This window comes from Hetaerina americana, unplaced genomic scaffold (genome assembly GCF_022747635.1).
Source record: "Hetaerina americana unplaced genomic scaffold, ioHetAmer1.1.p SCAF_13, whole genome shotgun sequence".
Classification (NCBI taxonomy): Eukaryota; Metazoa; Arthropoda; class Insecta; order Odonata; family Calopterygidae; genus Hetaerina; species Hetaerina americana.
This window is the reverse complement of record NW_027286403.1, coordinates 5,341,356-5,357,959: the sequence shown is the minus strand read 5'-3', so window position 1 is coordinate 5,357,959 and position 16,604 is coordinate 5,341,356. Positions and strand designations below refer to the sequence as shown.

General features: G+C 34.3%; 1 protein-coding gene across 3 annotated transcripts in view; it reads left to right on the top strand.

The window, feature by feature from the left end:
* LOC139686058 (platelet binding protein GspB-like) overlaps positions 1-16,604 on the top strand; it is a 70,333-nt gene that overhangs the window by 15,523 nt on the left and 38,206 nt on the right. For 2 of the 3 annotated variants that reach the window (XM_071583168.1, XM_071583165.1), the window contains one exon: positions 13,433-13,572. In XM_071583168.1, coding sequence (XP_071439269.1) covers positions 13,433-13,572 — 140 coding nt within the window. Of the gene's footprint in view, positions 1-3,401; positions 3,535-13,432; positions 13,573-16,604 lie in introns of all 3 variants that reach the window. The other variant, XM_071583167.1, reaches the window with a different exon arrangement.

The following is a 16,604-nucleotide window of genomic DNA, read 5'->3' as shown; positions in this document are numbered from 1 at the left end:
AGCAACTGAAAGATGGTGTTACAACAGTTATGTGATTGTTCACATTTACTAGTAAGCAGTATTAATTATCTTTAAAATTGCATTAGTTGGTTATCTCCACGTATAGTTAACATCCTCATTACTGAACAATTGCATTCAATGAGATCAAAAAACCAGACCATAGTGTGTCTTTTTTTTTGGTATTTCTCAGGAATATGTGTATAGGTTATCATTTGAATGAGTTACTTAATGTAATTTCAGGCTGTCTCTAAGTTTTGGCATCTGTTCTGCCTGTTTTGTAGCAATACAAAATTGAGATAAATACATCAACACGAAATTATTTCAACTTCTGAATCAGAATTGTGTTGAAAAATAAAGTTCTAAATGATTTCTAGATGAAGTGTTTTTGAGTCTTGCAAATGGTCCCTCTACTTGTCCCTTATTTGCCATTTCGTTGCATCTGAAATAATTTCATGAACAAGGCATGAGGAAATTGAAAACTGAATTTTACCTCCATTTTAAAAGATTTTGTACTCTTCCACAGATTTCAAGTTACAATATGTTTCACCAACTTACTGCATCGTCAGGTATGCTACCTACCTACTTCCTACCTGATGATCCGGCGATTTGGTGAAAGGCGTTTTAACTTAAAACAAAGTGTGTTTTAAAGTACACAATTTTTTAAAATGGATACTGAATACTTCCATGAAGTAAAGCCTGAAACTCCAGAGCCAAATTTTACCTGTTAATTTGCAGTAATGTATGATGAAATGTATGGATTAGTGTTTGATAGGCAAAATTACATAGCCTATTTTATGGTAAGTAAGTAAGTAAGTAATTTTATTTGCCCAGCAGATTTGTACAATTGTAAAAAACAAGCACAGATATAGGACACGTCAATGTTATATAAAGAAATGATAAATACTAAGTACATGTTTAAATACAAAGAAACTCATGGGACAAGAAGTTCATTAATAGAATAAAACATTTTACAGAGTAAATATTTCTGAAGGTTGAGCTTAAATATAGGCAGCTTATGTTGTGCTTTCAGTTCTTTAGGAAGTTTATTAAAAATCCTGAGGCCCATATGTTTAGGTCCATGGGCGGTGGTACAGGTTCTGACAAAGTTTTGGTGGAGGTCAGCAGAATGCCTTGTGTTATAATTGTGAACGTTGGCATTGGAAAGATAACTAGAGAAGTTGCTTTTGACATACAAAGATGCGCAATACATATACACGCAGGGAATGGGTAAAATTGTCAATTTTTTAAAGAGGGGACGACAGGATGCTGCATGAGTAGCAAGGCAAATAAGTCGGATGATCCGTTTTTGAATTTTAAATATAATATTTGCATTAGGTGTAGGGCCCCATAAAAGAATACTATAAACAACATGAGAGTAAAATTCACTATAATAAAGAGACAATAAGACCTCAGTATTGACGGTATGCCTAATGAATCTGATAAGATGACAGAGTGAACTCAACTTATTACGAAGTTTGAGAATATGGTCATCCCAAGACAGACGACTGTCAATAGAGATGCCTAGAAAACATGATTTACTTTTTTGTACAATAAGTTCGTTATCAATATTTACAGTTATGCAAGCAGCTGATTTATTCTTATTAGCAAAGTAAATTAAAGAAGATTTACTAACATTGAGGAGGAGGGAATTGAGGAGACACCACTCATGTAACAGCTGGGTAACGGAAACAGAGGTTAATATTAGTGTGTCTACAGAGGAGGCAGACACGAGGACATTTGTGTCATCAGCATAGACGACAGGCAGCACGCCTGGTACAGAGTTCAGTAATGTTGGTAGATCATTTACGTACATAAGGAACAAGATTGGGCCCAGGACAGATCCCTGGGGTACACCACATAGAACACTTTTTACTGGAGAAAGGAACTCTCTTCCTTGTTTACTTAAGGCTACACATTGTTTTCTGTCCAGGAGATAGGATCTAACCCAGTCTAGGGAAGTCCCTCTTATTCCCAGGCATTCAATTTTTCGAAGTAAGAGGTTGTGATTGACAGCATCAAACGCCTTTGAAAAATCGAAAAATAAGGCAAGAGATTCAGATCTATTGTCAAGATCAGAAGTTATTTTGTTAACTGCTTGATATATAGCTGTGGATGTAGACCTGAGTTTCCTGAAACCATGTTGGTTGGGAGAAAGTAAGTTATGGGATTCCAGAAATAATATTAAGCGATTGTAAAAAATTAATTCAAATATTTTACCGAATTGGTTGAGCAATGAAATGGGCCGATAAGAAGTCATATCGTCTTTAGGTCCTTTGCCCTTGTAGAGGGGCAAGACTTTCGCTACTTTCAAGGTGGCAGGGAATTTCCCTACCTTTAGAGATTTGTTAATTAAAAATAATAATGGATGCTTAATTGCCTCGTAAGATTTCTTAAAAATAGTGGCTGGTATTCCATCAAGACCTGCAGAGTATTTATTACTAATTTTGGACATTGCCTTAGTTAATTCATGTTCCGAACAGGGATATAAGAATAGCGAGTTACAAGAGTTGGAAATAAGGGGATATTTGCCACTGTTACACTGATTTGTAGGAGTTATCTGAGATAGGTAATGTTCATTGAGGGAGGATGCCATCTGTATAGTATTTTGATTGAGCTTTCCAGAAGTATTACGAAGTACAATGTCAGAGTTGACATTTGAGATAGATTTGGATTCATTAATTATTTTCCAGGCTTCCCTAGATTTGTTAGAGGCATTAGTAATTCGAGAATTGTTATATGATCGTTTGGCATTGTAAAGAATAGTCCTGTATTCCTTTTTCAAAGTGGAGTATTCACATGAGTTACTTTTTCCCAAAAAATAACTCAAAAAGTAACCCTGCACGTTTTTAGTATTTTAGACTAACATTTTGTTGTAAATAGGTTGCTGTATTTTTAATAACATTGTAGTGATAATATAAGGTGCTGTGATTGTAATTATGTTAATATGTTATCATGAGAGCTTTATAGTGATTGAGTTTGCTTGCTCTCTTTTTTTCTCATCTTGACAAATGTAAAAGGTTATGAAAATATTATAATTAACAATGGTATAACATTTCATGTTATGAATACTTGTCTTTTGAATAAATATTTTCTGCTTGTACTATATCACGTGAAACTTCACTTGTATACATGTGAAAATAATAATTTTTTGTTGACTATTTGCTTAATTTACTAACCTCCTTAATACCTTTAACAAGTTGTCTGTAAAACCTCCATAACTAATCTTGAGGGCCTAACCTCTCCCTGCTATGTTGGCTGTAGGCATGAATTGAGTTTCTTCTTGTAAACGTGGCTTGTCTGGTTTTAAAATATTTTAATAAAATGAACTAACTGGGAAGGATTAATGAAATAAACATAACCTGGAAATGAGAAACTGGGAAAAATTTTCTGCATTTCACCAGAAAAAGAAGCTATCCTCTTAAGTGGCTACATTTGGAAATACACCAATGAAATGCACAGGAGCTGCTGTAGATTGGAGGATTTCCCGTAAAGGCTGCAGCTATGGAAGGCTATTTACCACCTGCTTATGTTTATGTAAGTTACTGAAAATGAGTGCACACTTTCTGTTGTTAAATAGTTGAGGCATAGTCATCCATTATCTACGTATGTGGAGAGGAAATTAAAACAATATGGTGTCATTTACCTTTACCTTTGTGAAGGAGAAGCACGGAAGATGCATGGGAATGCATTTCATACAAACTTATGATGAAGTATTTGCATCATAGTGTATGTATGAATCACTGCTAGCAGGAATGCCTTTATAGGGTTTCAAATGGGAAGTTTATTCAATTGTAATCAACATTTTTTTCAGAAATCCTCTAACTGTAGGAGAATGTCTTTTTAAGAAAAGTGTAAGCATTAATGTACCCTATATTTCTTGTTGTGAAGAGGCTTGTTCTGTGTTGGAGAACTCTAGGGTGTGTGAGTTTCAGCAAATGCATCACAAATGATACAAAATATGTAAACCATGTGGATTGAGGGTAACATTTATGCCGTACCAACTGTGGAAAAGGCCTTGGAAGTCATAGATGCTCATGCCATTTTGGTCCCAGCCAATTTTGCATCTCATCAGATGCAGACTAGTTCATTTTCGTAACCGTGGTGCTGAGGTTGAGTTGAGTGGTTTGTGAACCATAGTGTACTGAGGTGTGAAATATTAGTTTTATTATCACTGAAGTTCTAAAACAAAAAAAGATGTTAGCCGTGGTGGCATTAAGTGGTGTTAGATATATCAGTGACAACTATTTATTTTCGATATTGTGTAATAACAGTTTAAAGAGTTAAATACTGTTGGAGTCTAAATTTTTATCCCCAGTTAATATAGTCAAATGTACATTCAATAAAAATTAATATGCACAGTATTATCTGAGTCTCTTTTCATTATGAATTTCAATGAGTTTTTTTTAAGTTCAAATTGTGTAGTTTATTTTTTAATGCGTGAATTTCACTTGCCATTGGGCTTGGTATTATGTGAGATCTACCATCCACCTATAAAATCAACCTTTGGGTTGATAACTTTTTTTTTTTTAATCAGCATCAACTTAGACCACGTTATAATTGAATCAGTGTATGTCTGTTTGGAAAAAAAGTAGTGAATTTAGATGCATGCCAGGGAATGATGATGATGTGTGCATAAGTGTAAAGGAAGAATACCTCTCTGTTTGCAGAATGCTTTTTTGAAAACCAAACTAATTTTTGCACATCCAGCCTAGATAATATACTTGCCTTTGATATTCCTGCATGATCAAGAAGTTAGGTGAAAAATTAGCCTTGATCTTGTGCTTGCTAAGAAGGCTAGATAATAAAATACGTTAAAATGTGTTAAAACATGTTTGAAAGAATATTGTCTATCCTTAAAATTGCTAAACAATGTAGAAATAAGAGATACAACTTGAAGCATAGCAGTAGTTTGTGTATCGAATGTAGGATTTTATGTTGAAGGAGTTCTATCTGCATTAGAAAATTTCTTTGCTTTGATGTTTATGGTAGGTTATTTAGTTTTCTTCTTTGCTTATTCAAGATGTGGCATGTCTCTTCAGCTTGAAAATCCAATCATGATTCACCCCATGCACATTTTTCTTGTAGCTTTCCAAAATATGTAGTGTCTGTACATTTTTTCTTTATTTGTTAGTGGTTGGGGTGTTTGTCATCATATTAACATTTTATTACCAACTGTATTAATATCATTACAATTAAAAGTGTGAAAATATGAGGCATGTGTCTTTAATATTGTCATGAAGGATCTCTTTTTTGCTTACAGTGTTCTTTATCTTGGGAACCGCAGTTCCATAGAAATACTGTTAATACTTTATTACTCAGGAGATGGTATATTAATGCTGTGCTTATCAGAGTAATTGGTATACCACTTGAGCGATTGCCTGAGAGTTATCCATTTGTTATGACTCTCTGCAAATTGTTACTTTTCTGCAGTTTATTGTTTGCATACCTTTCTAGAACTTATGATGCAATAAATGCTAATTACTCTCTTTTGGCGTATCATACTAACCTATAGAGGAGAGGTATGATAATCTGGTGGGTAGAGTGCTAGGCTACACAACAGAGGACCAGGTTCAATTCTGGGTGATGCTTCTGGGCACCCTGTGTGATTTTTCTGACACCCGATCTCCCTAGGAAACCGCAGATGGCACAGAAAAAGGGCTGACCCCCTATACCCTGACATGTGAATTACACACATCATTGGGTTTAGTGCTGGGTGAGCTCTACCTTCCCCTATCAAACTAACCTTGGAGTTGATAACTGTTTTTTAATTGAATCAAATCTTCTAAAGCATAATCAGTTAATTTATATATGTACACAATGACGTTTCACTTTTATTTAATAATTTAGCTTCGTGTGATGTATTTTAAGGCATTGGGTGAACATCAAGAAGTACATCAATAAATACATACATGATATCTTGTAAGCTACCCCTAGGATGTAGAGCAGGAGGTGATTACACAACAGACTACTAGATAAAATATTCTTCCCCTCCTAGCACAACTGAACAATGTTATTCTGATCCATTATCGTCCTCAGGAAAAATGCCATCTTAAATCTAATTGTCCTATTCATAATGTCTTTGATGTTATTTACATGATTTCCCTTATGTAGTACAATGGTTCCAAATATAAATTTTCAACATTATTTCTAAAGAGACTTCGTTCCAATTTTTGCAAGAGATTTAATCTATAATTTAATTTTTACTACAAGAGTTATTCCAACCTAGTTTCTCTAATAATTTTGATTTACTACGAAGTTTATCATAACAACATTTTACCAATCTAGTTCCTCTATGCTGCACGTGATCTAATTTGGCTATCAATCCAACTTCTTAAGGATTCTATGTACTTAAAGCATATTCTCAATGAGGCCTAATGTGCAAAAGATATAAAATTTTCATCTCATATTTCCAAGAGTCTTCTAATAAATCTTTATTTTGTTAGCTTGTCCACATATTCCCCTCATGTGTGTTTCACCCAGAAGAGGTTTTAAGTAAGAGTAACACCGTATTATTTAATTGAGTTTACACTTTCTATTCTGATATTCCTGATGCTGTAGGTATTTGGGAGGGAAGTACTCCTATCCCACAAATTAATTTTATAGCACTTTTAAAATTTTAGTTTTAATTGCCATGTGTTGCACCAACCTTTCATAACATTAAGGGCATCTGCTAAAGATACTTTATCCTCAGGTTTACGGTTATCTCTGTAATTTAGTGCATAATCAGCAAATAACCATATCTTACTCTTAACAATAAAGGTACTGTCATTAATATAAAAGGAATGAAAGTGGTCGGAATGCATTTCTCTGGGGAACATCTGAAGTGGCATCGACTGCACTAGAGCTAATGCCATCTCACCAAAGAACTAGCAATTATATGTTCCATGACCTTATATGATATGGATGTGAGGGAAAAAGGTCTGAAAAGCCTCAGTTCTTCTCTGATACATCATCCACTCACTGCAGGAGAAAATAGTTTCCTTTCATTTTTTTTATGCTAGGCATGCAACACTAGTTTTGGTGTCATGTTTTCTCTTCCCAGATGGTGGTTTTATTTGGACAATGTCTCTGTTAAGTCTTCTCAGTATTTCCCATTGTCCTCTTTTTCTCTTCTTATTTCTACCAATTTATACCAGTCCCTCCACTTCATTGTCGTTAGTTTTCTCTGGTGTACATCGCCTATTTCCCCTTTTTTATTATATTTGTCTCGTAATTGTTTTAGGGGTTTTTTTTGCTGCTCATTAGGACATTCCCCAATGTGTTATTTTAATATTTATTTGAAAAGTCAAACACTTCAGGTTACTGAAGAAATAACTTATCCCTGTTATATAAATTTTTCAGCAAATTTTATGCAAGAGCTAGTACTATCCTGAAAGGTCTTGTTAAACCCTAACACATCTTTGCCTATGACTTTCTCAACTAGCTCTTCTGTTTTTTTCTGGTGAAGGCAATCATATTCTGCACTCATCCAGTTTTAGCATCACACTATGTTTATAATTACATTCCATATTGTGGTTGTTTTTTGTAATGTGCAATTTTCATCCACAGGTAACTTTCAGAAATATAACTTCTGGTACATTTTTACTAAATTTCCTAACTAAACGTTTTGGTCATAAACTTGTGATAAATTTGGGTGGCTAGCTATCTGTTTTCTTAAAAATAATTATTTAATTTGATTTTTAAGTGATTCCTTGCAAAGTAAGGGATCAAAAAAATGTTGCATTCCCTTTCTTGTCAGTTTGCCTCCAATATTAATCCAGACTTCTTTTCATCTTTAGCTGCTTACTTTTTTCCTCTTTTAATTTCTGTTATGCCACAAGTTTTATCTCCATGGACATCAGTTCACAAATATTTTCCTCAAAAAAGTTTTTAAATATGTATAGGGACTCTTTTATTCACATGTTTGATGCTTGGCAATTGAGAATACTTGCCAGAAAGTAGAGTTGAGGTTCACCTTTGTCACACTATTCAAAAGCAGTAGTCTTGTGTACTGTGTGTAGGTGATACTTTTGTTGCTGCTCATTTCTTATGTGTCACTGATGGAAGACTTATCCAACTTTGCTATTTTTTCTTACTGCAGGGTTCACTCTGCTTGGGCCTGACCTTGGCTGACACCAATATTTAATCCTCCACAGTGAAATAATCCCTTAGTGTAAAAATTATTCGCCTTGACCTAGGTTCAAACCCTGATCCCTCAGCGATATCCTCATGGCATCTCCCATGGTTCCTTAAAATTTCATCCATCCACTTATGAACACTGTCCACTTGCTCACTGAGATCCAGAATTTCTGTGACAGCCCTCTGGTAATGTTGTCAAACCCACAAGCAAACATGTTTCACCAATATATATGGAAATTTTGAAAGTGCATTTTGTGGCAGGGGAATGATTGCATTTCTAGTATCTGCACTTCCCGATGAAGGAAAATGATGTGTTCAAGAATAGACAAAGAAGGAAGAATACATTTTTTACAATGCCCAAAATTAAAATACCTTTCCATTTTTTGGGGTCTAGGGACCTCACAAGTTGAAAGGATTTATTGATGACAATGTTTGCCATGAAAATCAAATATTTTTAGCATTTGCGTGGATCGCATGTACCACACTTTGACAAGGAAGGAAGAAAAACCTAATCTGAATTGGTAACTGTAGACTAGCCTGTGTGAAATGTGGTGACACCTTCTTTCATAGGGTGACTGATGCCACACCAGGTGTCTGTACACTTTACTTAAATCCATTCCTCGAAAATGGAGGGGTGGTAGTGATTTGTAAATTTTGGAGGCAAATGCACAGAGACAGCGTAAAAGACAAAGGTTATTTTCTTTCCCTCTAATTTTCGGTGTATGATTTAAATATTTGTTGCTCTAGAAGAAGTTTTATTTTGGAGAAGAATGAATGCTGCATTGATCATATGAGGCTTATGATCAAGGTAGCTTTCTTATAATTCTATAAGGCTTGTTTTGGACTCATTTCTTTCTTATGATAATTTATCATTGTGTTGAAAAAAATCGTGCACACTGTCGAGGTACATATCAATTACGCATAGCATTTTTTAATCAAAAAGATGCGAAGTTTCTTCCATTTCATGTGTCCTAATACGGTTCATTCCCTGAAAGTCAAAAGTCAGGGAAACCACCTAACAATGTGATCTAAAGTCTTCAATGAAACATTTGCATGACTGCATTGTAAGATCATCACAACATGCAGGAAAATTATCACACAATAAAAATTCCCTCAAATCTAGAGGTAAATAGCATTTTATGGGAAATAACATCAGCCCTAAGCTATAAATATGTTTTGAAATAATAGCAGAAATGACAAGGTTTTTTGCAAAATGCAAGCAATTGGTATTTTCTAAATACTAAACCCACTTACTCTCTTGGTTTAAAGACAATATGATTTCCACTTACTCAGCCTTCAGTTAGGATTTAAAAGAAACATCCAATCAGTGTGCTTAGAATTAATGCTTTTGTTTAGCATGAAAGAAAAATTGTTAAGTATAATTGAATTATGATGTACCATTTGATACAGCACAGTTTCAATTGCCTGCATGAAGTAATATCATATCCTTCATAATATTGTGTGATTCGTATTATTTCAAATTATTAAATAATCTTCACAATGAAATGGAAGAATAACCATTGCTATAAATCACTTAATGTGTTCTAACAAACAACTAAAACAGTTCAGTTGCTATAATTTCAACAAAAAACTGATTTCCAGTTCCACCATGCAGTAAAAAAAACTTCCCAGAGATATCAGAAGTGTACTCAATGGAGCCACAAGCTTAGTAAGTGTCTTTTGTGGAAAATTTTGACAGTCTTGAGCTCTGAGGAAAATAATTACTGGATTCCCCGTGTTGTATATGCATTCGGCTAATGCATGCTTTGGCAGAGTTATCTTAATGGGTTTTCCACAATGATATTGTTCCTGAAGTTGGAAGTTATAAAAACCATATTATTGGACCATATTTTTTCAAAATCTTTCGAAGTTTGTGTAGTAATTTGGAAATACACATTTTTCCTCTACAAATGTTTTGAGATGCATTGCAGAGAGAATAGAATCAAATTTTTATTCAACTATTTCCTTGAAAAGAAGGTAAAAGAACCAAGATGCAGTGTCTGTCATGCTCAACATGCAACAATCATCATGTATACTGTGAATCCGGTGGTTCTGGCTGAATTTCAGGCTCTTAATTCTAATTTCTAAATTTTGTGTAGCATATGTAAGACTTATCAAATCAATTTAATGTTTTTTGACTGGAAATATTCTTTAGTCACATAATTTTCCTATGTAATAATCCCACCATTGTTTTCCTGTTTTCACATTGTTTGCAGCCATTCTAACTGATTTTCAGACTCCATAATCCTAATCTCTAAATTTTGTTTAATGTTTGCCAGGTTGTTTTTCAAATAAATTTGTTTTTAAATGTACACAATTATTTATTAACATAATATGCCTCTTTAATTATCCCAATATTGCTTTTATAATTTCGTTTAAAATTCACCACTTCAACGTTCAGAATTAATGTACTTGTTATCAGCATTAGAACTCGCATCATTTCAAAGAGTAGTATCTTGAGAGTGTGCCTCTTAAATTTGTGGAAAAATATACTGACTTAATCATGATTTAATCTAAGAAAGTTGATTTTTTTGTTTTTTATGTTGTAAATTTATTATTTTTAAAAACAAATTGCATAATGGTTGTTTTTAGTTGATTCAAATTGAAATTAAAGAAGGAACCTTTGCATGATCTTATTAAGTGTTGACCTTTGTCTCTACCAAAATGTAGAAAGGAGGAATTTGGTTGATGCCTATTAAATGCTTTGACCCCCAACCAACTTTTATCAATTTTTACAGACAGACAAATAATTTAATTTTGATGCATACACAAAGATATCAATTTATTTGAAAAAAAAGACATTCATGTTGACTCCTGGGTTATATAGAACAACAAATTTTAAAGCAAAATTACATGTTTCATCTTAATGGACTGCAAACTTCCTCATTTGTGCAGTAGATATTATGGTCATTGTTCGTTTGCAACAATTAGCATTACTCATCAACCAACCCATATTCATCATAATAATTATGTGTGTACATGAAATAGAATTTTAATAGCCATAAACAGACTAAAAGACAGAAGATAAACCAAAACACTGACCTGTGATGGGTGAAGTAGGTATTTGGTAATTCAAGAAAACATACTTCAGAAATGTCTAAAACCTTCCGCTAGATCATAAGTTATTGCTTTTCATCTAATTACTCCTAAAATATGGAAATTAATCTCCCCAGGTCCATTACAGGGTTCCTTACTTCCATTTGAATTGACCTGAAAAAGAGTTGGCAAATTACTGTCACAATTTGCAATTTCCCCACGAGAGAAAACTTTAGGCTGGCCTCTCTGGATTGGCATGATTCTCTCATCCGAGTCTCCTGAAAGTTGCTTCGTGAGTTACGGACTTGGGCTGGGAGACTCATTTTCTATGGGAGATTCACCTTTCCCTTTCTTGGGAGAAACAAGTTAGAGAGTTGGGTAGGAAGATTCGGAAGTGGCTTTCTTGGGAGAAACAGGAAAGAAATACATCTCTATTATGCATTTTTTAGGACATTTTTACCCTAAAAATATGTTCCTTCCACTCCGAGGCATAGTCAAAGACTACACCAAGTGAAATCATGCTCAATATTTTTAAAGTATTAACAGTGAATAAGATATTTTTAACTTCATAATTTATTTTTTAAAACTTAACTCTGGTGTGAAGTAAAATTGCAGTTGACCTATTTATTACATAAGTCGTGTAATATATATTTAGTTGTATCAGTTAGTTGCACCCATTCACAATGAAACCATTCAGACAAGATTGTCAAGCCTTTTTCTAGTTTCCTTTTCAAAACATCCCGTGGAATATTTTATTACGTAAAGGCTACATCGGCTTTAAATGCAGTGAAATAACCATGACATCTATAATTAAAGAAGTCATTTAAGATCAAATCATTCTTAAGAACAAATGGGGCCAAGCACATCCTTGTGGCACCAAATGTTATAGTTATTTTGTTCACTGTAACAGTTATTAACTTCTATGCGTTGGGAGCACATGTTTAATAGAGTGTTTACCAGTGTTAATAAAGTGTTAACCAGTCTGTGGTAAAGCCCTGAATTCCAGCTTGATAATTTTTTTGCAAATAGTATGTTGTGATTCGGTGTATTAAATGGTCTTTAGTATCTCTAAATTAACTAGCTGTATGCCTATTAACATAGGATTATATGCTCTGCGTAAAGTTCATTAGTGCATCTTCAGTACCTATTCCATTCCTGCATTGAAATGACCTTAGGCTAAGATTGTTAGTTCTGTAGAAGAATATTAGTATCCATTTTTTTTAACCAGTTTCTCTAGGATATTGGAGAGGATTGGGAGTAGAGATCTGCAGTTTCCCAATTTGTCATTTCTGCCTTTTTTACGAATTGGGATGACTGCTGCTTTCTTTAGATCCAAAGGTAATTCACCAGTAGAAATACTGAGGTTATATACATGGTGAAGAATAGGGTCTAAGTAGACATTAAACTCTTAAAGGAGAACTCCACCAATGCCATAAATTCTGGAAAATTGGCTGGGTGAGAGTGATATCCATCTCGAGTAAAATTTCATTTGCTCAAATTAGCTCAAAATAGTGAATGCTCTACATTTTCATTTGGGTTGGGTTGTGGGTTTCATGATTATTATAAATGGTTGGTGCTCTTTTATGGAAATGCAAAAACTAGAACAAAGTGTTCATTAAATGTGAAAGCTATTTTCAAGTGATCATTGAATGATCTTGAAGACTGAGTTGTATCGCTCATGTTTTTCCTTCTACTGTGGATTAACCCCAGTACTTTCTTAATAATCTCCCATCAGTGCTGTAAGGTATTTATGGTGTCAAACCACTACTGATGACACTAATGCCAAATGTGGGCAAATCTCTAATAAGTAATCTCCCACAATCAATAAAAAAATTATTGAACAAATGTCATAATTAAAATTCAAAAGAAGACATTTGGGTGCGTATACTGCTGTACAAGGATTCCAGCAATCACTTTTCTTTTTGGCATTTTGTGACCGCGATGGAAAGGGAGAGCAAATTAATTTCGGACTCCGTTTATAGCATTTTTCTGTGTTTTGATGGGTCGTGGCCTGATACACCATCTATATGTCCTTATGAAAGCTCATATGACTTCTGTAGACTTAATACAAAGCAGTCTCATCTGATTATACCTAAGGTTTCTAGTAAGTGCAGTAGTTATCTAGTTAATCTAAATAATAGAGGTCGAGTATAATTTTATTAGTTTTTTATTTAAAAATATATTTTGAATGCAGAAGTCTTGAATCACATTATTCATCATTTATCAAATCATGCAATGGGAAGTTATATGATATTAACTCATGTACCTCTCCTTTTAGGGTTTGGAAGTGGTTATAAAGAACCCCAAAAAAAAGTACCAGGACAAAGTGAGTGCACTTCTGTCAGGATGGGAAAGACTTGCCTCACTTTCAAATGCATCTCCTGGATCAGTCAACAGCCTGGCAGAGTGCTTGTACAGGTGATGTTCAATTATTTGAGGGAACTATTGTTCCCATCAAGTAATAAGTACTATTTGCAGTGCAAATCTCTGGTATCCAAGGAATCCAGCTGCTCATAACTTAATGTTTGATTCATTATGGAGAAATTTTACATAGATACATGGATTGTAATGCACTAGCTGAAAATTGTCTCCATTGTAGGGTTGACTCCATTAAGTACATTCATGGTTGGATGTAATTGGAAGTTGCACTGTAATGATATTTTTAGGCTATAAGATTTGATTTTGTATTATGTAAATAAAATATTATTAATGTGATTTTGTATTAAAGGTTCATTATCAGGCCCCTTCTGGGAACAGTCACTTGTAAAGGTAATGGCAATGCATAGGTTCAAGGAAAGAATGTCTCCTACTTGCTTATGAGATTTCTCTAAAAAGTCAAAATTTGTAATTACCCATGGCTTTCAACCCTTAAGTCTGAATTTTATTTCATGGGGTTGGTTCATTTACAAAGAATTTATCAAATTTTTTAGACAAGCTTAACGATTCACTAAGCTCTTTCTGGTTTGTTGGCTACAGATATTTTGTATTGTTACTGTTGGATATCATTTCAAGCTGAATGTGGCTAAAGTAATCACCTTTGAAGAGTAAAAATTATTCATCGGAAGCAGCACATACCTAGCATTGCACTGGAACCTAATTTTTGAAAGCACTTGGTGACTTTAAGCTTGTATGAAGATTAGATGTGATTATGGTTCATGAATGTCATGGCATAATGGGTCTTTCAAGGATTCAACATGAGTGCTACATAGGGGAAGTGACAATGATCCTTTTTTTGCCAGACATTTGCAAGTAACTGCGCATACATGTTTTTGTTGAGTATGTTGGTTATTGTAATGATAAAAATGCCTTTATTGGGACAACATTGAGATTACATAGTCCCAACCAATCCCTTGTTATGTGCATGTATTAATCCATCAACAGTCATAGCTACAATGTTTAGATATTTTGACAGTAGTTACAAGGACAATTGAAAATAAAATAACAATGATATATCGAGGAAAAATTGGATAGGGTGTTGAAAGATTAATGCAAATTGGAGATTGTTTTGGGATTGTAAACTGATATCATTGAGGAAAAAGTCTGTTGCTGGAAATCACCCGCACAGGCAGGGGGGAGTGATAAACCTGCGAAACCTACTGAGAGAGACTAATGTGCAGATACCTTATAGCAGTGGAGGGGTCATGAGAACACTAAGAAAAATTATACTTGCATTATTTAAAAAATTTTTTGCTAAATATACATTTTGAAGAAAGCACACGTTTCATCAACTTATAATAATAACTCATAGCTAATGGCAAAGATAAAAAGAAATACTTCTCAAACCAGGCATTCATTCACTGAAATGCCATAGTTGCTATCTCTCTCAATGTCAATCAGACTGAGAAATTTTGAGACATGAGTCAAAGAGCTTGCCAGGCATCCCTGAAATCAGAACTCCAATTCCCTCTTTGCAGAACACTTGGTATAATACAACCATGTTAGCAATTTTTTCCTTAAAATACTGCACATCCTCCCTATAAAGAATTACAAACGGATGATCTCGAGCAAATCTAGTTAAGAAGGTTATTGGCTGGCCCCAAAATGATCCTTTGTTATGAACAGTTGTGCCCTCCCCACTCTACGAGAAACTTACCAAGAGGGAAGAACAAAACCAACCTGTCAACATACCTGATCGTCCCGACCCTTCCCATGTCCCTCCACCAGGCCCTCATGCCACCTCATAGCCATGGTGGAACCACTATCCCTTCCCTGACACAAATAAACCCAACCCCCCGCTTTCAAGATGTTGGAAATCATCATTAATATGCCCAATACTATTATGTAAGAAACTGAGTGCACTGTGTAAATAAATTGCTGGTCGTCCAGTCATATGCATTTTCAATGTCATTAATTCATATTTACTGTCTCGTCTAGCTGGGGATTATTTTTTCTGAAGCAGGGAAAAGTTGAAGTAATAAGATTGCAGTAGTTTCCTTAAATAGCTACCTATTAACATAAATTTTCATTTAAATGCATTCTTTCTTGCCTGTATTTAAAGTTTATACTTTTACTGCAGTTTTATGACATAAATCCATATCATTAAGCTAAATTAGAGGAAGAGATTACTGAGCACACTTCCTTGTGGGATACTAATATCACAAGGCATTTTGTCAAAAATTCTGTCATCTTTTCTCTTTGATATCTCCAGGATAATTAAACTACTCCAGTGCCATCTCAGTGATTCCATAATATCTATTTTGTAATCAGTGTAGTGAGATTAACTGTATCAATAGCCCTCTTCATGAATAGCATTGCATTAATTCAATGTCAAATTGGGAAATGATGCAAGGCCAAGAATAGATCGTCATTAGTGAAATTGGGTCCAGACAGTAAATAGTAACCTTAAGTAACCTTACATGAATAAGACCCTCTTAAATACCTCGTAAAATATTTTACTGACAGTAATGACTAACTGATTAAACTGACATGGTTAATGAAATCATATTACTGTAGTTTTCTTGAATATTCATATTTTTTATCACTTTGGATAGAAGAGACAGTTAAAATTCATTTAAATCAAGTTATTCTATAATTAAGGCAGGTTATGGGCAGTTCAAAATGAGAATTGTCTTCTAAACTTCACAAGAACTTCTTGCTTGTCTTGCATTGTTTCCTTTTTCTGTTCTCATGACTTTTTCATGCCATCTAGGCAGCCTATTCTCTTCCTGTCTCAATCCTGGTTACCTAAAATTATCCATTCTATCATGGCCCTCTACTTTCTACTATCATGGGAGAATAGCTTAAGAGTCGATAAAGATTTCTTGAACAGCAAGGTACATTGTCACAAGTCGTGTATTTTGAATTCCAATGAGGATACCATAGGGCAGTTATTCCAGTTGCATCACCATGACTTTTCAAGAATTTATTCAAATAGTATTTGGCATATGGAAACCTTAAAGGGGAACTGTGCTGTAACTAATAAAATATTTCAAGAAAAATGACTGGTGCAT